Genomic DNA, 23,771 nt, shown 5'->3' with positions numbered 1-23,771 from the left:
TGTAGAACATTTCAGTTAAGTAACGGCCTTGTATGCTGATATTGAATTGCTAGTGTCGAAAAAGGCTAAATATATCAGTGAACCAGCCAACTTAGTGAGTTTTCTTCGCATCATGCTGAGCAAAATTAATGGAACGGAACAATAAAGAAAGGAAGAGAAAACTGGTACCTGAATTTTGACTGACATTATCGCTTCTTTGATCGTCATGAAATAAAAAGAGAAAATTGCACTCAATTTTTGTTGTTGTTGTTATCTGTCTTCTGAAGGAAAGAGTATTACCACTGAAAGTGGGGTTCCTTAAGGCCTCGTGCCTACTCTTAAAAGAGGAAAAAGTTAGTAGAAAATCTCTCCTTGGCGATAATTTATTTAAAAGGCGGTGTACGCATCTCTTCTGGAATTTGAGTCGATTCTCCCCTTCTAATAATTAATAATAAATGTAACCATTTGACCTGAACGTTAATTCATGAAAAAGCAATTCATTTGGATGAAAACTGTCTTGCAGTAAGATTAGTGTTTCCTCTACGTAAGGGTAAGATAGCTTTAGTACTATTTTTTTAGAACTTTGTTTTTATGTACATAGAGGTTACCTTTATCATGTCCTTTACGTTTTTTGTTGTTGTGTTCTTTGCTTTGTAAGAATATTTATATAGTTTTAACGATGATTTGTTTTACTAGATTTGACCAGCCGTTAATCATTCTTCTAAAGAAACCACACTCACAAATTAAAGGTCAGTTGAATTTTCAGGATAAATCGCCTAGACTTTTTTTTTCCAGCTATCCATTTTTCACTTTAATGTTTAGATAAGGTTTAAAAAAAAAACGGTAATGCAATAGAGCGAAGAACACCGATTCCTTCTTTTGGTTCGAGATTAAGCGTGAGTTGAACTAACAGGTTTTCAACCAGTTAGCTTTGATCAAATGTGTATCACTTTACATAGAAAACGTAATGAAAGAGGAAAAAGGCCCATTGGATGTTTCTGACAACACTAAATTGTAGCGCGTTGAAAGCTATTATGTTGCAATGCGACCCTAAATTTCAGTTGATATACAACAAAAAGTAAACATATAGGCACAAAGAAACTCAGCCAGGCCGTAAAAGATTGGTTATAAAAATTGATAAAATTTAAGCTCAATATGAAAAGCAATTTAACAATTCTGTTGTTAAGCAGCGTATCGCTGTTCCATTCCGTTATGAAAATTAACTCACTCTGATCGAAAATTCATATTACCATAAAAACTTCTCCTCATAAAACCCCATGTTTCGAACCATATTTTGTTAGGTAAATACTATTAATAATTTCACACCTTTGCGAGAGTCAGTCGTGAGGCAGCGTGAGGAAAAAAATGTCTGACAGAGTCGACATAATGTGACTGAGACACGGTTCGTACCATATGCATTAAGATCATTTTACAAAGCTTCAACCTCTTCACTAGCAGGAATCGAAATACTAAATTGATCTATTGAATCTGGTATTACAATAGAATATCGCACAGATAGAACGACAGGGAACTGTTGCTTAACATTGATCTGATTTTGCAATGTCTACCCCCACTGTCCATTGCCCGCGAATAACGGAATTTAGTATCTTAGACAGATTTAATGTTCGTGCATGTACGACTGATTGTGTTTGCAGTTATTTAATTGCGTATTTCCCACCTCAGTCTAATTGTTGGCCCAAACACGGTGCCTCTCCAGAAGCTACTACTGGAGACCATACCAAAGGGCATCATACCAGACGACTGTCTGAAGAGCGTTTCTGAAGAGATCAACCAGGGAAAGGTCTCCGCCGAAGTAGAGGTCACAAAACGCTTTGCACCAAGTTATTTCCCAAGTTAGTGGAACGGCAATCATAATAGATTGACAAGAAACAATTGCTACAACTACGCGAACTGAACGACAGAGTCACTGGCGTTCAAGCGGGTTCTGTAAATGATGGTTTGCAAGTTGTGAACGTCCCTCCGGGACCTCAAGGTGTCTTTGCCCAAAATCCCCTGCCCAGAGTCCCTAACGGACCACGTCACCTGGTGGCACTAGTTATTTACCCAGGTTAGTAAAAGTCCAATACTCGCATTCAATGTTATTTAACTATATCTGAGACGAACGTTCTGGAGAAAAGATTAAATCGAATAGAAAATTCGACGGGCAGGCTGACATGTGGGTATCAGTGACAACAAACCGCCAGGCAGATACAATGTGCCAAGCTAGCAGATAGCTAGAGATACCAAATGTTCTTGTTAATTTTCAACAGAAAATTTATTTTTATGGAGTGAAAATCCAGCGATATTTATATATCCTCTAATTCTCCTTTCATCCCTAAGTTTTCCGTGTACCTGAAACCCGATAACTATGCTTTATACATTTCCCTCTCATTAACGTTCAATTCGTTTCATTTTTTTTGTCTTTCCGCTCAGGTGCTGATTACCACTGGTACCGCCTGGATGACGATGGCAAATGGTCTCATAAGCCCGGGCGAACCCGTGTGTCACAATATGACAACGCCGGCCGTTACATCACTGATCCAAGGCGTGCCAATATGGGCAACTATAGATTTGTTGGTTTCATGTCCACTGATAGTCACGGAAATGCTGTTAACATTATATGAAAGCATTAGGTTCCTCTATGTTGCTTCACATCATATGTATAGCAGAGTTTAAGCCAGTGTAAGCGTAATTGAGATAATTCATAAAGAATGGTCTTTGTAATTTCATCAATGATAATAAAAAACTGCCTACACCATTTTCAATTGTTAATTGTTTGCTTCCTGTACCGCAGCCAGTGTCTTAAACTGATAAACTGGACCATATCAGTAACGATCATGTTCCTTAATCGTTGGTTTAACCGCTTTAGAAGTCAATCAAACGTCAAAGAAACGTGTACGTCACAACATAGCTGTCATGTTAACATGGAATTTCCTGGACATTGACAAGTCTAGTCAATACACGTTTTGGCGGATTTTGCTTGTATATAAAAACAACAAATAATCAAAGTCTGCGAAGTGAGATTTCGCTGACCCCCGCTAGATCATTTGTAGGCCGCAATTTCTTGATGGCCTACAACTTAATTATGATTTTTAAAATTTAAAGTATCTAAATTATGACAACTCGGGGGAGTGTAGCCCTGAGAAGACTGTGTGCGGTTCGGCAACCTGAGCTGAGGTCAACGTCAGAGTCAAGTAAATAGTGGATCGTCAATAAATAGTTTCAATTAATGTCTCTGGTTATTGACCTGCTTCGTTAACAGAGCCACGATTTTATTGGTCTTCTTTCAGTTATGCCGTGATGTTATTGCTCATGAAGACTGTTAAAGTGATTGGTGCTTTTCGATTCCTACTTTTTTGAGTCAAATGTCCGCTGATCTATAAGTAGTGGGTGTCTGTTTGTGAAATAGAGCATATGTAACCATCTACCCAGTCATAGATAGTGACCAAGATAAGCTTGAAAATGACAATTTAATGACCTAAAACAATTAGATTATTGGCGTCCTTCGAGTAACCTGTAGCGACTGGTATCAGCAATGGCCGCTTTAAAAAGGAGAAAGTACGCCGTGTACCTACAGTTTATTCGCATGTATAAATGCATTACAACAGTTTATGTCCTACTAACGAGACTCGTGTAGTTTTTTCGTCTCCTTTTTCTGCTTTCCTTTTTTAACCTGTCTTCAGTTTAATCGTTTTATTCCTCAGCTGTTTGAACCAATCCTAGGATAGAGTCTATTCATCCATATCGAATAATGCCTCCAAGGGCTGTCTTTTCTGTAGAGAAAATAAAAACATAGGAATTGTCTGAGTAGCCAAACCAGTAGTTGACTGTTAATAACTTCATTATGTGTAACTCTTTTGGTTCAACCATGATTTTGCAAGTATCGAGAGTAAGTAACGTTCCCTGGTTGGCTTTAAAAACTCGCGCCTTTTTCTCAACCAATGAAAAGCAAGAATAAAACTAATTGTGACTTCCTCGCACGCGCTTTCTCGCACTTGCTCCAGATACATGAATATGCTTCGAGTTCTGATTGGCTCATTGCACTGTTTCATTTGTTGTGATTGGCTAAAGTAATGACTTGGGTATTGGTTTCGCGACGCTTCCTTGCAAACCCCTCAAAGGAGTAATTTGAGAAGGAATGGCCTAAGATTCGAACAGAGTCCACATTCGATTCTTATCGCTTCATTTGAATTGTATTACATGAAGTTGCTATCGAAACGCATATGTGTACTAAACTGCCGTGTTAGCTTACAAGAAGTGTATTCGTAGCCTCTACACCCGCAAACGTTCTGGGACTATTAAACATGGCGTTGAACACGAAACACTAAAGCGTATGTTTCTGCCCAATAACACAACTGGCGCCATGTTGTTTTCAGGAGAGGGGTGGTAAACACTGAAAAAGCTACGGTAAATGTACGGGATTTTCTGATTTTGAACCTCTGTGAGTCCCCTCAAATTTTTGGGATGTTAACAGCGAATACGTCTTTTAAATGGTACGTCTCCTAAATGTGTGTCTGCATTGTTTTCTTGAAATATGGAGACTAACTTCATGGTAAAACGTCTGTAAACCAACGTTTAAAACTCCTTCCAAACAAATATGGAAATTAATGCGAAATTATGAGCAACATGCGAAAAATTTCTCATGGCGGTTTACGAATATCGCTACGTCTGTAATGGTCTAATTGTTGACTATATTAAGGATGTAACTGAGAAACTGATACTCAACTTTGAGCGGTGTTACAGAAGTTCGAAGTCGACAAAAATACCATATAATTATGTACTTTAATTTTAAGAATAACCTTCAGGTTGCCTCCAAGCTAAGATGGCGTCTGAACCCATGAAATGATCTATTAAACTAATGAAGCATTTTCTGTGCGTTAATTAAGACATGAAAATTTCGCAGCTGTTGGATTAATTGCAAATTGATTTTCACTATTTCAATTCAGAATCAACATGTTATTATAAATACCCCCGGCAATGTTATTTGAGCGACCTTCATGAGCCTTTGGCCTTACTTGCAATTCAAGAAAACTTTCTTCAATTTCCTTCCGTTAAAAAATAGTGAAAACAGGCAGCACTCCTAGAGCGTTTTAATCAGGAACCCCTTCCGGAAAGGTTCGGAGTATCAGATGTTATAACCTCCTCGTATGATCTATAAACTGCATTCAGATTTTGCTTTAAAATAGCTTGCATTTTGAATAGTCACACATGAATTTGATCCGTTCTATCTTCTTATGCCGGCTGCTGTGGGCCATAAGTTACAAGAATAAGGGTTTTAATCCGCGGGTTCAAAGTCCAAAGGCTCACAGTTTTCTTTTGTAATTTGTCAAGAAATCAAAATCGCCAGGTTGGCGGCTACTTGCTGAAGATCGAGATTTTACTTTTTCCTTTTCGGCTCGAGACTGTTCAACAGGGGAACGTAACGATTTATTTCGATGGATAGCTGTTCCGAAGTCTTAATCGCCTCAGAAATTCGGACTTTGACGTAAAGAAAATCTGCTTATTGATATGGCTAATTCCTTTCGTTTTTGAAGGGACAAATTTGCCAGTCGTTACTTTAAAAAAGCGAGTAAAGACAACTAGAATTTGAGCGTAAAACCAACAACAGCTCGTAAATTTGGGGAATAAAATTCCGTTTACTAAAACTTTAATTCTGCGACATAAATGTTCACGTAAAGCAGCCGGAGAGGTCGATTTGTATTAGTTTACTTAAATATATTATTATAATGGTAGAAAAGGATCTGGGAATACTGAAACAGTATTTTAAGCATTTTGCTCTCGTTTGGTTTCCCTGTGTCCAATTGTGAGATTAAAATTGCTCCATCAAAGAGAAATAAATAAGTTAAATGAATCAAAATGAAAAAAAAAAAATTACCTTAGCACTTGACGATCGTCGCCGACTTTTGCACTTCTTCCACCCGTGAATACCACATACACGAGGAAATTTCTCGGCTTGCTGTGAAGTCTCGAGGTTGTCGTAGTCTCGAACCCCTGAGCTGCTTGCCGCTTGCATTTCTTCACTCACTAGTTTAAGCGCTACTGACACCGATATCGACGCTAAAAGTAATATACCCACACACTGGAAATGCATTTTCACCGAATCACTCAATAATTTAGTTCGGCGGAATGGAAGATCTTCAGCACTTCCTCAGCTTTTTCGACAAGGAGGTTTGGTAGGATTGTTTGGTGCACGTCTCTCCCGTGTTAAGGCAAGGTCTTATATACTGTTTTATCCCGATAGTCAAAGACAGTTCCAGAGCGCGTTATAACGTCATATGTTTTGAATTACTGTGGGCGGGTGCGTATTTGAAGAATGCTTACTCAGTTAATCAAGTATAATGAATCATACAATATTATCGCCAGAGAACGCCTTCAAGTCACAGCTCAAGCAGTGAGGTCATTAATAAATCAGTAACGAATATATCTTACGCTTCTAAACGAATCTAGTAATGAGAACTAAATGTAGCGATTAAATTCATATTCCAATTCGGACAACTGCGGGCACTGCTTAACAACAGACTCAAAAACGGGCGAGCAAAGCGTGCGCAAATGATGGTTGACGCAAATTACCAAAATGAATTTTTGATTTGTTTTTAATTGTTCCTAATCTGTTCCACCTGACAGAGCGAGAAGTTGAATGCGTTTAACGTTCAAGCGAAAACAAGGCAACAACAATAAATGTCGATATTGACCGCTTAACTATAACACTATTTTGCATTGAGATTTTACTATTTAAATCTCTGTCCATGCTACTTTCTTGATTTTCCGCTTATTTGTTGTGATTTTGATCATTACCGTACTTGGCGCCGCCTCATAAAAATGTGGGCGAAAGAAAAACGGAACCGCTCTTACCAGGCGGACATATTACAGCGTACCTTAGAGATAGAAGATCAGTCAATCAAGCAGGACTTGATAAAGAGAAATGACTTACAAGACAGGCATAATTCTATTCTGTAAGTGCATTTTTAATTTCTCTTAGAGTGTATTATACTTATCGCCGTGTAATATCGGTCGTATTAAGGATTGAGTTGTTGGGGCTGAAATGATGGAAACTGGGGGCACATATATTGACATAGCAAGTGAATAGGGTGTTTAAATTTTTTATTTGGATGAAGGATAGTTTGTTATTATACGATTTAATACAAAATTATTCACATAACAAAATTTAAGCGTCTAATTAATTACAAGCTTTAAAGTGGACATGTTGTTAGAAATAAATGACCACGCTTGAGGGAGTTTAAGCGGCTAATTCACACGCTTGAAGTTTTGTTAAAAGCGAACTGCCTCACACAACAATTTGAAATTAATTTATTGTGACATCTCTGTTTCTCACAACATGACTTTCGACTACAAAGCATAAGTACAGGGAAGTGCCTCACAGACGAACAGTTTAAACTCGGTGATAAAGTACAGTTTTATTTTAAAAGACAGGGATTAATTTTACACTTCAAACGCTGGGGCTTCCTGAAGTATTGCAAAGTTTAATTGCCTCTTGATAATTCTATATTCATGACCTAAAATACAAGAAATAAAATTATATTACAAGAACCCGAAAAGCGATGTATGAGAAGGAAGATTTGTCTACAGAACTGAGCAGATTTTGTGGTATACACTCCAGTTTGTTTCGATTCGTTGTGAAATCTTCCTGTATGCTCTGCGGTAAGACAACGGAAGTACTCGTTCATTTACATCACTCCCCTGCGTTCAAAGCATATTTCTTCCCGTTATGAATTTGTCAGCATTTTATGTGGTTATTTTTGGAGGTTACATTTTCAATCCGTATGTCCTCAAATAAACTGATATTTCCTCCAGACCACACTTATCATTGTAAAAATCATTCCCGTATATGGTTTGATCAGTGTACGGTAAACAACTTTACATATTTCTGGTCGATGTAGTAGTACAAAGGAAGTCGTGAAAATCTTACTGTTTAAGACTAGCAATCTTCTGCATTTTTGTTTTATTTTCTATCCTCACTTGTGTGTTAGTCCATTCCTGTTTTAGTTGTGACGAACGGAGAAGAATCTAAACCCTAACATGCAAGCTACCAAAATTAAACTTACCATAAATTAGTTCGGTAACTATATAAACAAAAACCAATACAACATACGCCAGCTGCACCCAACGCCAAAATATTTGAAGAATAATTACTTCCTACGTTTTTTTTTTTTTTTAAAGATAGTTTGGTAAGCTCGTGTACGCCAGCACGGCTTGATCTTCTCCGATTTTTTACCCGAATTTTTAAGCAGCAGAAAATGTTAGCGAACAGAATCCCATTCCCCGAATTTACTTGACTTTATTTCACACGATAATAGAGGAAGAATTGCCCCATGGTGCAAAATTTCACCAAAGAAAAAGCTAGTTAGATATTTGCAATTCCATTTGACTGTTTTTCTTACAAACTAGATATTCCACTTGTTGGATGACATAAAAGTCGCAGAGTGCAGATTTAATTTTTATTCCAAACTTGAATCCGCGTATCTGCGTTGAAACTGAATGTCTACTGATATTTTTAATATTCCTTCCTGATTGATTTTTCTCAAAACTTAAAATTGAGCAATTTAAACATGGTTAACGTACTTCAAACCAATTAATGTTCACTTTAAAAGGGTATAAAACAACATTTAGGGTGGTAATATTTGTCCTCGAGTAAAATGTTCAATTAAAACCAATTAATGGCTCTTGAGAGGACATCAATGACATAATTTATATGATAATCTTAGGCTATAAGGCGGCAAATTTGATAAAACCTTAATGTGGATGTGCCTCTGCAGATAGTGAATTTATTAATCTAACAGCCTTCTTGTCGCCTTTTTTAATAATAGACTAATCCCACATCAGCTTTATTTTAAAATTGGCTCCTTTAAGTAAGCAGACGGAGCACTTTAATTTAAAACTCGGCTGCTAGTCTGGCAGTATAATTCGTAATAATGACGCTGTAATTCAGAAATTGTCAGATGCACGCTGAGACGAAATTGATCTTTTATCGCCGCCGTTATGTGTGTATGTTAAGTTGGCGTATGCTAATTGGAAATAGAACGAAAAGGGCATCAAACAATATAATAGCAGTATTTATGTGAATTAAGGTTGATCCTTCAACCCGCTTCTTTCTAGAACCACTCATGGAATCGCACAACCTGGCATGTTTCCCACACGGGAGTGGTGGGGGTGGTAATAATGTTGTAATAGAATGAGACTGCCTGTGGTCTAAGTCAGAAAAAAGAGTTCGAGTTAACCAAGGTCTTGTTAGAAATATATTTGACTGACTGCAGGGTTGACACTACAATAAAGGGAATATTTAATTTGGGCCAATATTTCAACTTAAAGGGAAAGTATCACGCGAATCTGGAGTCATGTCAAAACGAAAAAATGTTTGTCTGTTAAAAGAAGCAAAAGAAATAATAGTTTTCTTATAAATTATCACCCCATGCCAGTACAATAAAACTGTCGATTAGTGCCTCTGGCCAGAGACAGAGTAGGTCGGAATGGACTGAAACTAGAAAAATGTCAGGCTAACATTTTCAAGTTTTTGCATTTTTGTTTCGAAACTGCGCAAGAACAGATCACGAGTCGTTCCTTTCAAGAATTGAGTTGATTAATTTCGTCTCGTTGTTATAGAACTATTTTGTTGCTAAATGAAGGTCTCATTTCATCGTTTTTTGACAAACAGGTAAAACTTCCCCTATAGTACAACTGGTCTTCTTTGTTGCTCGGCAAGTGAATTAAGGCCTGGGTCAAATTTCAGTTTTCGCGAATTCTTACCATAATTTTTGGAAATCCCATTTTAAAACAAAATAAAGGTACAGGAGATGGTAAATAATTCGTAATAGTAGAAACGTGAAGAAATGCTTTCAATTAAGCTAGTCACGTCATTACCCACGCCTTTCATTCGTAGAAAACCATAAGAATCGATTCCCACCACGCATTCAAAGCCAAAATCTGTATGCGAAAATTTCTAAATATATAACAAATGTAAATATAATTAGTAAATGTTGGAAATGTGAACAAAGTGTTTGTGCATGTATGCATGCATCCGCTGTTTCAGCTTTTTTTTTTTTTTTTTTCATTGTTTTTTTTTTTTTTTCATTAAAATGCACCTGGAATAGATCGTAAGGTTGTACTGGACGAAATTTATTTAGTTTGATTGGCTAGTGCCAGTCCCTCCATGGAAACTGATATTGGCACAGTGGTAAGGCGTTAAATGATTTTTGTTTTGCTCAGTAATCATAAATTTTGATGTCGGCCAGGTAAAGAAAAGCCATTAACATCGCTCAAAAGAGTATTTAGTGTAAAAGGCTGGGTAGTTTTCTTTTATGATTTCAGTAGCCCTGATTAAGATCTGCTTTTCCTACGTAGTCATATAAACTAAGCAAAAATACCTCCATATTAGGAGGCATCGTCCTTAAAGAATAAAACATACCCAAATGAAGGTCAATAACTTGATCCAACCAAAGGAACTAAGATTTCAAAGTTTAAACCGATTTTGTGGTTTTAAATTTACATTGTAGGTTGTTGAATCGATGCGTGATGTGCAAGAGGGAAAAGGAAGATCCACGCTAGAAAATATTTTGTTTGTTTTTCTTTGTTTTGTTTCGCCTTTTCTTTGTTTGGTTTGGTTTGTTGTGTTATTGGTTTTTGCTTCTTCTTTTTTTTCAATCCTTTTCATTTGTTGGGTTTGCTTTATTTTCACACCGTCTTGGTGCTCTCTTCTTCCTGAGTAGTCGTTTTACTGTGGAGTTCCCGTCCAAAGCGGAAACGAAAACGCACGACTCGGGATCGCATACTCTTCCCAAAAGTTCTCGAAAGTGAATATTTTGAAAACGCAATCTGCCGATAACGCGTTTGTGTGGGCGGGTCATGACAATTACGGTTATTTTTGTCTGTGAAAGGCACTGAAATCTCCACGTCTCTAGCTCTTAATTTGATCTCAGAGGAAAGCCTCTTAAAATACGCTTCGATCACGGAACTCGGACCGAGCTCTGCATAAGGTTTCTAATCATTAAATATTAACTCTTGGTCAAGAAATTATCCGCTCAATGCAAGTTTTCCTCATACTTTGTTTACAAAAACCACTTCGATGACCTGATAGCTATTTTTGTCTGCGGCATGTTCCTGTGTTTATCAAAAGGTGGTGGACGCCTTGCTGTGAGTTAAGCTATTATCAGTAAGGCGAAATGAGAAAGTTCTACAGAAGTCCCACGATTTTTTTTACTGGCAAAAACATAAAGAAAGAAGCTACACATGATGAAAATATTACAATAATTGCGCAAGGCGAGATTGCTTAAAAATGGGGCGCATTTTTATTCACACAGTTGCATTTTGGCCGTTTGGAACACACTTCAAGCTGATACGCAAACAATAACTCATATTGTTTACTTTGAGAGGTGAATTTGGCACAAACACTGCACGGAATTAACAAATATCAGGTGGCGTAGTGAATCCCTTTACTTGACCTGTACGGAGATACTGAAAGACGTATTAGGGGGCCGATGTATAAAGACTGCAATAAGAAGTATACGTTTGATTCTTTACACTATATATCCCGATTCAGTCGCAGAATATTCTATATTTCTTGGCATAGCCTGACGTATCCTCGTACGAACCGTGACATCACACCACAACCCGTGATACAGCTTTGTATATCGTGTGCGACCTGAGTAAGGAGCCGTATTCAGATCATTTCGTGTGCACGGTGAACTGTGCTGATTCAATTCCTGTCTGTAAATCCACTTTGTATTCGACACTAAACTGAATAAGGCCTCTTTTATAATCGGCAAATTATTTTCTTTTCAACTTTCATCAAAGAAAGAGGAACTTTTAAATATGTAAATATCAAAGCCTTTCGAATAAAAATTAAGGGCATTAAGTAAAAGAACAATGTTTTGGGAGGAAAGACATCTCACTCAAGATTTCAACTACACTGACGCGAGGAGATGGATTGGTCTAGACTCATTATACGACTTTTATAATAGAGAAAAGAGCTGTTTTGTATGTAAGTATTAACACCTTTCAAGTGAAAAACAAAGTAAATCGAACAAATGTTTGAAAAGAAAACTACGTGGGAGCTAAAACGCTATGTTTGTTTGACACGCAAATCATAATTAATCCCACACTGACAGTCCATTCAAGTTTCATACGCCCAAAAGGAGAGGTTTTTCATTTTGAAAATGGCCTTTTATATTTCCCAATTAGAATTTCGCACTCTCTATTGACTAAATTACCAACCAATTGCGAACGAAATGGAAGATTGAAAACGCCAAACCAGGTGATTTAATCTCGATAACAACGCGGCGTGTCTTGGTCGGATAAAAGCGCATTTATCTCAAATTATTACAAATTACGATTGACAGACCAAGCGGACGCGCAAAAAAGAGCAGATATAAGCAGAGACAACCTTAAGAGAGCGTAGAGAACTCTTCTCCTCCAAGCAAAGTCTGTAGAACCTCTCCAATTCCGCCCTTGATAAGGAGATCAGCTTGAAGCCATCACTTTTCAATAAGTCGTATCAAACAAGATGTGGAAAAAATATGTTTTCATTCTAGTCTTAGTAGCAGCTGTGTTAGCCGTCAAAGACACACGCGAGCAATTGGGAGCTGATGGCACCGACGCAATGCTTAGTCCACAAGAAGTTGTGCGCCAGCAAAGGCAGATCCAGGGAACGTGCGGGATGCATTCATGGAAAAGATGCAGAAGGCGATCTACAAATGGAAGGTCAATACCGTATATGTTTATTGTTTGTTAGTAGAATTTTGTTGTTCCTGCTACAGTTGCCCGCTTAATCGATTCTTGAGTAGTTTGATTCTCTTCCTTCAAAGCGCCTAATGTACAAAGTGAAGAAATACCCAAAATTTCTTTACACGCAAACGACCAGCTTGAGATCAGAACTCTTGTTTGCACTGCAATTGACCAAACAAAAACTTGTGATGTTTATGGCACCTCCTGAAAGAATAAAGTAGAAAATGGAGGTTATTCTGACCGGTAGTAGCAGAACGCGAAGAAGAATTCGTTTGCAAATGTATTTCTTCCCCCTCCCATCATAACGTAACTACGTTGCTTAACGTTTTTCGATGAGAATAACTTTTTGCTCTATTTCGGGTGAAGTCAGTTGAAACCATCAACAATAGTGGTTGTATCTCAGCGCTTGGAAATGTGACCTTTTCTTTTTTGTTTATTTATTAATTTTTCAAAAAAGGGTAACGTTATTTGAAGGATGCTATTTGGAGTATTGATCACTGGAATTTGTTCATAAAGTTCTCGTTTGTCTAAGCTCTTCACATCAATGTCCTTAAATGTTTGAAACACAACAGCCGCTAATGTGAAAGTTGATTAGCATTTTTATAACCGTCGAGATTCCATTTGATGTTTCAATCCATTAAGATACTTCTTCTTTTTTTTTTTTTCCTTTTTGAAGTCTTAATTGAAAATTTGACTCGCCTTTAATCATTCGGTCTCTTTCAATTCTAATGTACATTTTTTGGCATAAAATCGTACTTTATCGATTAAAAATAGAGGGAAACAAACGCTCACGTTTTAAATCCATAAAAAAAATGGCGAAGAGCGAAGACCAATGTGGTTGTGAAAACACCTCCAATTGCCTGGCACATCTATTAAAATGACCCGGAAGACGAAACAAAAATAATTCTATACCTCCAAAATGAAAAACGAAACATGACAGTGTCTCGCCTTTTCCTAAAGCACTTTTTAACGAAGCCGAACACTTTGAGCGGAGAAACCTCAGAGCGACGCCAACCTGACGAGAAAGCAATTTGTCCATTGTTGCCATTGTCAGCCGCCGGTTAAACTTCCATGAATTAAACGGTTGTTTTAGCATATTGGAAATAAGGTATTCTTTTGACAATCAAGCTAACTTCCTTTGATAATCTATAAATTTCTCCATTCTTGCGTTTTTCTCGTTAACGGTAAAAATGATTTTGTTCAGGAACAAACATACCAGATACTTTAATAGAGGTTAAGTACTTTCTTAGTTCATTACTCGGTCGACGAACGAAGTTCAAATTCAAGCATTTGTGACTCAGCCGTGTGATTCATACGAAAATAAAAAGGAAAAACAGGCAACTCAGTTCGTACTCGTGACAACCAACCAAGATAAACAAAAAAATAATTCGTAAACCTTGAAATAAATATGTCAAGTGTTAGTCCCTATGCTAGTTACATATCGATCAATTAATTTTTATTTTTCACAAATCTTTCTTTAAAAAAAGCGTGCTTTTCATTCTCAGTTCCATTCATTTCACAAAATGACAGGTGCAAACACAACAAGGAATTCTAATTACTTTGTCCTTTCCAGTTCCGATTAAGCGACTAAAATCTTTATTAAAAATGCGTGTTTAATTTGTTTGCTTAGTAAGTTGAAAAGACATCCCATGATAGACGATATATTATTTATTTATGTGATGTTGTGTTATTGAATACAACATAAAACGTTTTGACTTGAAATATGAAGACTGGATTCAGTGAAGCGAGCATGTGTAAGTACACCAAATGATTTAACTGTTCGCGATAACTCAAAATTTCCTCAACCGGACGTCGCACTGTTGATAACCTTTTCTGCATTAATGAAGTAAGTTAATAGGCAAACGTTAATAAAAACGAAGGAAAGATTAAAACAGTGAATTAAATATCCCAGGAAATATAGGGAAATAAAAAGACCCAATTCAACAGAAATTGATAAAGGGCCCTCACACTGGGCACAGTTTAGGATTTCATTCACAGTTCAAAGACAGAACTTCTGTATACCATTTAATTATCTTTGCCATACTTGTTAATGTAGATTTATGGAGCACATTCACAGGTCAAAGGAAAATGAAATGGCGAGAAAGCCTGAACGAAAACACGAGGCTTATGAAAATCAGGTTTCATCCGAAGATTCACAATTGAATGGCCTACTACAAATGTGAGTCAAGAAGAAGAAGAAAAGAAAAAAGGAGAGAGTGAGAGAAAAAAAAAGAAAGAAAAATCAAAGATTAGAACGGTTAAAGATTTAAAAAAATAAATTTAAAAAAATTAACATTTTTTTTTTTTTTTGGCATTTTGGTTTTAAAGCAGCTGGGGATGAGGAGTCAATGATCTTGGGACAACAGTTGAAAACCCAGGACCGTGATACAGAGAAATAAAAACAGAAAACTATATGATTCAGTTTTTTTTTCTACAGTAGAGTAGACGCGAAAAATAAATACGAATTACTGCCCAATAGCTTTCATCTGAATGGTCCCATTTAAATTTCATCCAGAGATCGAGACCAACTTGTGTACTTGGAAAATTTCTTGTCGATTGCTCTCCTTTCAATGGGCACATTTAAGGACATCCTCAGAAAAAAGCTAGAATCACTTTGTGTAACACAGTCAACAAAACCACAACAAGATACTCTTCATTTACCTTTTATTTGAACTGTCATACTAACTTCGTCCCCAGTTTCTTCGCATTATCCAAAATGGCGGCGGGAAGACCTCGGAGTATTTTGCCATGCGACACATTTAATCCTCGCCTTCGCTGCCCTTTTACCGGAATCAAATATGTTATCCATTCGGCAGCAATGTTTTCATTACGGAAAAAGTGTCAAAAAAAGTGAAAATAAAGTGCGAAATGTGAACAACAATTGTGGAGCACGATTTTGCAACGTGTCGACTTTGGTGTTCGCCGCCGTCCGCCATTTTGAATATGGCGAGGACCTTGGGGATGGGGTCAAAACCTCAAAATGAAAAACGTAAAAAATACTATAGGATGTGGCCCCATGGTGAAAAAGTGAAATTATTTATGTTTTATTTCCTGTCCACAGGCGAGGAAAAGTAGTTGGAAAAATAGAGTTTAACGAGAACGATGAAGGTGACTTTGGTGATCCTTTACGAGCCAAACAAATGACTCAGAGGACAGATAACTAAAGAAAGAACACTCGTTGATTTATCGGGTCAATACTCATGCGTGAATGAACTACCTACAAGCAAAGGAAAACAAGCTAGCAAAAATCGTTGTTGCATAAAATAATTTAAAAAAAATATATAATTATGCTATTGCTTTAAGACAAAGTACACTAATTACGTCATTGTGCTGCAATTTTGATACTATTCAGCTAGGTTTGCTTTTCAAGTATGATAATAAAGTAGAATTTTTATCCGTGTATACGGGTTGATACTTGTTTTGTATGTAGGCATATTCTCAACTTCATTGGTTAATAATCTTTAACTGAAATAGGCCATTTTCATCATGGCGTCATTTACTACAACTACCAGAATCCTCCAGTTTGTTTTTTCTCTTGCAAACTCGAGACATTGTTATCTTAACCTCACTGGCATTACAAAATTTAAATAAGACAGGAAAAACGAAGATGATTCTGGTAGTTGTAATAAAATAACGTCGTCGTGCAAATCACCCATCAGTTGTTAATGCTTACAGTGCCGATTATGAACTTTAAGAAAAAATTTCCATATCGCCATCCAAAAACTGCCGAGAAGTTTTACCAGAACATGTTACAGAAATGAATAAGGTACTTTTTACTAATTCATCTCTCAGCGGAGAGGGATGTATCAAGGAGCTTTGTTACGTCGTACAAAACTTAAAATAATTTTTAGTAAACGTGCGGTCCTGTAGTTCTTGAAAACTATGTTGTTGTTGTTTTTCTTTCGTACCTGTATGGAAACAAGGTAATTTTTGCATCGGTTCTTTTACAAGGGATTGGAAATAGAATGTTTTTACAGAATTAATGAAAAACACTCTGAAAGACTTGGAAGATCTCGAAAAAGCAGACGAGTAGAAATCACTCTCCTACAATTCGCATCCCTCCACACAAAATTGATATATTACTTCTAGGGCGCCTGCATGAATTTTACATTGTCCGTTGAGAACAAAAAATAGCTAGCAGTAGAATTCGTCGAAATAATCATCATAGATTAGATAAATGCGTTCAACTCTCTCAGTAATATGCATTCGTATTTCCGAGATGTCAATTTCACTCACAATTCATGAGCGCTCTTGTCGCTGATCAGAGAAGTTAAAAAGAAAACTACTTAGCCTAAAACTTAACATGCTCTTCTAACTCAGTACCGGCATAAACCAGAACAAATTAATTTAGAGTCAGGCAAGCATGTTTCGTGACCCTCAAACTAAATACAAATGGCTGCGCGGTCCATAGTTATTCAAAATGGCGCCGATGGTATACGACAGCCCAACTAGCCAAATATCCAGTTAGCCGAGAAACGAAGCTTAGGGAGTAACTATGAATTTTTGAGCAGAATACTCCAGCCGAGGCATTACCATCCGATAACTAGCAAGCCGGAAAGGAGTTCCTTTATCTTTAAGCTTCCGATTTATTTCTAAAATGCTCGCACTTTAATTGCAGTGTAAAACATGAAAAACAGATACGACTGGTCATTGCATTATTGCCGCCGAATAAATGGGAGCTGACTAGTTTGCTCGATTTTACTATACTGCGATTAGACTGCAACAGTTAAGACCAAAGAAATTATTATTCTTTTGTCGTTTTTTCTGGTCTAAAGAATCGGGCGACGGACATAAAATCGGACGACTATTATCATAAGATAACCCCCATCGTAGTTTGTACCACGTGGCGCGTTTCGTCCAAAGCGAGCGGAGAAAATCAGTGGGTTGTAAACACATATATTCTTGATGCCTTTTAATACAAAATCGGTGAAAAACACATGGTTATTACAATGAAGAGATTGCACTGGGGAACTTGATTAATCCTACACAAAAGTGCTGCTCAGTAGCTTTTCAAAATTTAAATGTATTCATATTTAAACCAACTTCTATACCCTTTTAACAGCACCACATGAAAAAATCACTTTGGTTTGAATAACCCCTTTGTATGACAAAACTTTTAAAAACAGAGCAGAAATTTGTAGCAGGTGATAAATTTCAAATTCAAATTGTTGTGGAGTCGTCTCGTTGTAAAAACGAAAAAAAGTGATTCCAATATTTATTGATGGTTTAAAAAAAATACGTTCAGAAACAATTGTGGAAGATACAAAGAAACTAGAAACTTTACTAACGAAGATCAAGAAGATACTACATCTATACATAAGGCAACTCCATTTCGTTCAATTTTGGCGATGAACCTTTTTAGCTGCAAATGCTACTCCACGTCATGATTCCGAGCACACAGACTTTCCATTGTAAGACGGCTTATGTGCTGTTTGAAATGCCTTTACCGCAATAGAGGTATCGTTTGAATAAGAAAATGCCCAAAGTAATCTGCCACATATGACGCTGTAGAAACTCCGGTTGAAACTGTGTATTGTCGGACAGGGAAAAAAATGTAAAGTATTTATCCCTAGGGATACTTTGATTTGAGTCGCTCTTATCAGTGGATGAGACACTACAAGCCGCAGACACTGCTGAAGCCAATGAGAATTTCTCGAGTCGTACCACAGCTGTAATAATGCGATACCAACGTCGATTTGCACCAGTTATGCTATATTTAGTTTTTAATAGCTATCGATGTCATTGGCATTTTAAGAATCGCGAGAGGAGCTAGTAGAAGAAAATTCCGCAACTGACGATGTAAAGTACGATATTTCACGTCAGCGATGGCCACCACAGTTTGGCAAGTTTTTTTCCTCGTGGTCTTTGCGCTCTGACAGGATTTGTAAGCTGTGAAAGAGGAAGAACATTGGCTATAAAGGTGAGACCTAAACAATGTTCTTTTGAAGTTGAGTACTACCTGTTGCATTTCCACAAGATTGTCGAGATGTTTAGTAAGGCCTTTATCAGAGTGGCGGGTTGAAACAGCAAGATGGTTGACGCGGCCAGTACTTTCGGCTGATTTGTTATTTTCTGTATAGGGAAGAGGTAGATAGGTCGATACTTATGTAGCATGAAGCGATTGGGAGCACTGCCCCTTACCCTACCCCCTTGCTTACTTTTTGTTTAACTAAGAAAGCGACTTGTTGAAGCCAGACCTGAATCACTGGCACTCCCATCTGACGTCCAACGAACCAACTACTAACAAAATCCTGAAGGTGGACTTACTACAATGCCTTTCAAGTAACAGGAAACGGACACTCCCAAGGATAACACGACCGGAACACAGCTGCGACGAGGGGAGAAGAGTCAAAATATGATGAAGCATTTTGTCTAAAATTAAAGCCACTAGTTTTTGTTTCATTAATTTTATTGACGGTTCTAGGGCATAGATGACTACCTAATCACCATCATTAATCGCCTTCTAAAGACCAACACGGCCATCACTGCAATAAATAGTGCGTTGCATGTTATGCCGCCTGGGACCGTTCTCTAACACTTATTTAATAGTTTACTGTTAAAACCCTATCTAGACGGGACTTTCTTTTCGACTACTGGGACTGGGGGGAGTTGGGGGAGGGGAGAGAATTCGACTCATCGATGACAGTTGAAGTATAAATAGTACGTCCAAAGATGTTTTCTTGGAGGTCCGCAACAAGAAGTAATGACGTCATATTACGTACTAATTAACAACTGATTGCCAAATGGTGGCCGTCTTGGATCTCTGGATTTCCCCAAAACTTCAGGAAAGCACCAAAATGAAAGGGACACTGTCACGGGATGACATGCGCAGTACTATTCTCTCTCAGAAACTCCCTCGGACTGCGTATTTTTGTTAGTCCCCGAAAGTATTTTCTGCAAATCGATGGTTTTGATGTCAAGAGACGTGAAACAACCCAGAAACTAAGCCGTCGCCGTTGCGTTTGTAACACGATCCAGCGTCGGTACTCACTAACCTCTCACATGACGAATAAGACTCAAATAAATTATTTTGTCTTACTGATATCGCCACAAATTACTAAGGTTAGTAAGTAATTTGAAAGCATGAACACTTATTGTCCACACCAAATTTTTCCCAGATAATTTTCTGATAAAGACACCACCTTGAGGGTGGCAAATAGTAATATACTTATGAGAAGTCCGTCAATATAATAATATTTCCGCCAGGAAATGTACTTGAGAGGATGTTGAATTGTTTTGTGCTAGTCTCAGCTCCGTATACCTCATACCAATAATCATTCGCCTAAATCCTTGGAAAGAACAGACTTTCGCGATTATCGTTTGCAAAAATAATTATTTGCCAAGGAATAGACGTGTTACTCACAGCGATTAAAGAAAGGCTGTTTTAGAACAACAATAGAGAGTAAGCGTTTTCTGATTCCTTGAAAGCTGTGACGTGATTTTATTATTTCTTTCATATGACACAGCAAGCTTTGTTTCTGGTTTCCATAAAACTACAGTAGCACTCTTGAAGGGACGTTTTGGAGAAGTTGAAAGACTTGTAAGCCTTCCTTTTTCAAAGCTTATCTCGATTCTCCCTAACCTCTATTACAGTGACCGTCCATTGTGGAAACACAATTTAAAGTTCTTCTCTTTCTTATACCAGTTCTTTAGCCGCAGAAAAGCTACGAATTTGAGAAAAAATAAAAGCAGGCAACTAAAATAATCCGGGCAGTTAATAACAATTTTTCTTTTGAGTTTCTCTTTCGTCACTGTTCTCTTTCAGCGCATGCGCTCAAATATGTTCTTTATTTTCTCTCATCTCGTTGGTTGGCTCGTTCGCTTTTCGTAGCAGCTTTCTCCAAAAATCCTCCGCCTGTGGAGAAAGGAAAAAGTGAAAAATGTGGGGTTTTAGGGGTGGCACAGTGGTGAGAGCACATGCCTCCTCCAGTGTGGCCCGTTTTCGATTCTTTGTTACTCATAAGGGGGTTGAGTTTGTCGTTGGTTCTCGTCTTTGCTCCGAGAGGTTTTTCTCCGGGTACTCCGGTTTTTTTCCTCTCTGCAAAAACCAACACTTCTAAATTCCAGTTCGATCTGGAGAGTGTCCCCCATTAGTGCTCTGCGCTAAATACATTGACACTCAAATAATTAAAGTGATTTATATTTTATTTTTAACAGTTTCATGAAATCATTAATATTTGAGCACTATAAACTACAAAGACAGCGGAAGTACAAATTTTCTTATGACAACAATTCAGTATTAAAGCTTTAGAGAAAATAGATGCAATTCAGACAGAAATGCTCAGGCAAGTCTTAAGCTGATTTTTGGAAGTGAAATATCATCAGCTAAAGTACGTTAAACATATTCTGGGTTACGTACTGGGGACTTTAAACTAAAAGAAGATGAATAAATAAAGGTTTTATCAAGTAGTTTGATGTGGAGAAGTTAGCAAAACCCTCACAACAAAGTATAAATTTAAGACACCTGCTGATACATTTTTTCCGAAAAATACATTGAATGGATTGGTCAGGAATCAAGCCAGGACATTCATTTTAAACTCACAAATATACGAGGAAGAGAATGGAAGCTGTTCCGCCCTTTGAACGTTTGTTGTTGTTGTTTGTTTGTTTGTTTCTTTTTTTCTTTTCTTTTGTATCACCACCCGGTTTTAGCTGCTGTTCGTTCGTCGCTTTGACCCATTTTGGAGAGTTGGTAATAATTCGGTTGATAAATTTATCGTTCGATAACTGAAAGTACGAATTTCAACCATTTATTTAGTTCTGTCAAATGTCTAGCGAACGCAACGTGCCTACTCCGCTTTTGGTAATATTGTAACATAGTTAAAACTAAAAGGGGACGAGTTCCATTCCTCCCTGCCTTGTTTCACGGTAGTGTGTGTGGTAACGATCTTTGCTTTTGCATCTCAGATTGTAATAACTTAACGAAAACTTTGAGAATACGTACACGTTGACTCGAGGTGGCTGACATCTCGACCACCTGCTACTCTTAGTCAGAGTCAATTTAAAGCTAGGATTGCTAAATGTTCACCATTTCAAAACTGCCGGCTACATAAACAATTCTTGCTACATTAGAAGGTTTATTCTACGTGCTTCAAGTAAAATTTCGAAATCTGTATTTCCGTTAGCAAATTCATCGACTCTTTCATAATTACCAAGCATACAATGTTCTTTTTATTGCGAACATCCGGCCGTTTCAAGTTTTAATTACGCCAGTTTCTTAATAAAATATTAACAACTTTCTTTCCCCGCATAGGATATTGAATTCGAATTTATCATCTTGCCCGCGGAAATTTTAACGTTACGTGTTAAGCTTGTTTAAATGAAATAACACATACAGCCACGTTAGATCCGTTGAAATTTTATTATTTTGTTTAGAATTTAAACGCGGAGTTCAGTAAGCACAACGTGGGTACGACGTTTACAAATAAAAACAGCAACATCATAAGTATGTTTCAGTAGAATTATTAAACCAAGTAACAGGGCAGTAATTAGTCACCACTTTCATAGCTTCCAAAAAAGGTTCATAAATTTCCTAACACATTTTCAAGCCATTACTTTAGGTCTTGCGGAGTAGCACGTTCCAAACGCAGAACATTCAATAGATCGACTGTTTTTTCCAGGATCCTAAAGGGAATATAAATTGATAAAGTTTCTTTTTATGGAGGGAAAGACCATAGAAATCCCGAAGAACAGTTCTTTGATCAGGAACAACAGCATCAAATTAGTCCACCATGCAGTAATGCTGACCCCTTTGGCCACATTGATGGAACTACTAAAGGCGATTGATCTCGTTTTAGCACCCCCTTTCCTCTCTAGTTTATCGTGAGTATCATAATGGCAAGATGTTTTTGGATTCATTTTTTTTTTCTTTTTTCTTACCTTTGAGAGCGTTCGCTTTTTACGACAACAGTGCCATCCAGTAACCCCGCAAATGCACCCAGGCTCTATTTTAGCGGCTTGTTTGGGATCTTCAAGCTCGTGAGACTTACGAAGATTGTGAAGCTCCCTTGATCGTCCTTGTTCGTTTGATCCATCAAGTGCAAGCGATGGCGTTATTTGAACAACAAGGATACAGATTAATACAAAAATATTCGTCTGATACATTTTAGTTTTAGAATCTAAATCCTCAATGTCGAGAAATTTTAAATGTTGTTGGTAGAGCTAGGAAATTCGCATCAATCTGAACCTTGCAATGGTTACACTCTTCCGTTTTAACAGTAGCATGTATTTGCTTTTCGATGGTTCTAAATGCCGCAGATGTTCTCTTAAAAAAACAAAAGTGGGAGGAATTTGTAATTGCGCTATTGTCTTGTATAAATAAAACCAAAAAACAGGGAACCTCTAATTTGGTGGTGACGAACAGAGGTCCAATTAATGCCTTTTGTTTAAGTTCTACCGTTTTTCACTGGCCTCCTAAGAAGTAAAACCAACAGTGGGTAGAAAAGTTATTTAAACAACTATTAAAGAGGTCAACAATATAGTTTCCTCGGGGTTATTTTCCAATTATAGCGCAAATGAACAAGTCAAGAATGGAGAAATTGTGTCCCTCATTTTGAGAGATTTTCGGGACTCCAAAGCAATTCCTCTTTATCAGGCTTTAGTTATTATACTGCTTTTCAGGATATGAAATTGTTCGTTTGTTTGTTTTAATATTGAAAGTACAATTCACATAATTTGTTTGAAAAGGCTGATTGCTGCTGAATGTGGGCCTTTATACCCGTCTTTTTGTGCAAGTAAAACCCACCTAGCTAACAATATAATTTTTCATCCGGGAACAGTTTCGTGTGAGTTAACATTGTTCATGAATTTTATGATGGCCATTTATCACAGGAAGGTTTGCGAGTACTTCGAAGTTTCCTTTTTAGTGTGTGAAATTTTACTCTTTTTAACTTATTCGGCCTGAAACATTTATAAAAATCATTTCAGTATTCTTTTATTGGTTTTAGTTCTCTTTATCCAATTTCGGTGATTTGGGGAGCATATTCTCAAAAAGGAAGATGACCGTCGGTTGTACATCCCTACGTAATTTCTGCTCCCTTCGGCGCCATAAAATCATA

General features: G+C 37.3%; 2 protein-coding genes and 2 long non-coding RNA genes across 4 annotated transcripts; 2 read left to right on the top strand and 2 right to left on the bottom strand.

The window, feature by feature from the left end:
• The first annotated feature begins 1,013 nt into the window (after nt 1–1,013).
• LOC146473715 (uncharacterized) lies at nt 1,014–2,801 on the top strand. The gene is made up of 4 exons (XM_085117668.1): nt 1,014–1,057; nt 1,663–1,792; nt 1,858–2,047; nt 2,413–2,801. Exons 1-4 carry the CDS (start codon nt 1,014–1,016, stop codon nt 2,601–2,603), a joined length of 555 nt encoding a protein of 184 aa, XP_084973794.1. The 3' UTR covers nt 2,604–2,801.
• A 665-nt stretch (nt 2,802–3,466) lies between these two features.
• On the bottom strand, nt 3,467–6,504 carry LOC146473714 (uncharacterized). The gene is made up of 2 exons (XR_014866258.1): nt 5,855–6,504; nt 3,467–3,752 (listed from the first exon to the last, which is right to left on the bottom strand). It is a non-coding gene; the product is annotated as an uncharacterized LOC146473714 (long non-coding RNA).
• A 5,768-nt stretch (nt 6,505–12,272) lies between these two features.
• LOC146473713 (uncharacterized) lies at nt 12,273–16,116 on the top strand. Its single transcript, XR_014866257.1, has 2 exons — nt 12,273–12,690; nt 15,776–16,116. It is a non-coding gene; the product is annotated as an uncharacterized LOC146473713 (long non-coding RNA).
• A 4,039-nt stretch (nt 16,117–20,155) lies between these two features.
• LOC146473712 (uncharacterized) lies at nt 20,156–22,907 on the bottom strand. The gene is made up of 2 exons (XM_085117699.1): nt 22,594–22,907; nt 20,156–20,569 (listed from the first exon to the last, which is right to left on the bottom strand). Exons 1-2 carry the CDS (start codon nt 22,816–22,818, stop codon nt 20,489–20,491), a joined length of 306 nt encoding a protein of 101 aa, XP_084973825.1. The 5' UTR covers nt 22,819–22,907; the 3' UTR covers nt 20,156–20,488.
• Between the last annotated feature and the right edge of the window lie 864 nt (nt 22,908–23,771).

The sequence above is a fragment of the Pavona decussata genome, unplaced genomic scaffold (genome assembly GCF_977016875.1).
Source record: "Pavona decussata unplaced genomic scaffold, jaPavDecu1.1 SCAFFOLD_92, whole genome shotgun sequence".
Classification (NCBI taxonomy): Eukaryota; Metazoa; Cnidaria; class Anthozoa; order Scleractinia; family Agariciidae; genus Pavona; species Pavona decussata.
This window is presented reverse-complemented; position numbering and strand designations above follow the sequence as displayed.

Coding starts and splice junctions, on each gene's coding strand:
- LOC146473712 (XM_085117699.1), bottom strand. CDS start 22,818: ATGTATCAGACGAATATTTTTGTATTAATCTGTATCCTTGTTGTTCAA. Junction 20,570..22,593: donor AAAAGCGAACGCTCTCAAAG/GTAAGAAAAAAG, acceptor CTTTCTCCACAG/GCGGAGGATTTTTGGAGAAA.
- LOC146473715 (XM_085117668.1), top strand. CDS start 1,014: ATGTTGCAATGCGACCCTAAATTTCAGTTGATATACAACAAAAA. Junction 1,058..1,662: donor CAGTTGATATACAACAAAAA/GTAAACATATAG, acceptor TTCCCACCTCAG/TCTAATTGTTGGCCCAAACA. Junction 2,048..2,412: donor GGCACTAGTTATTTACCCAG/GTTAGTAAAAGT, acceptor CTTTCCGCTCAG/GTGCTGATTACCACTGGTAC.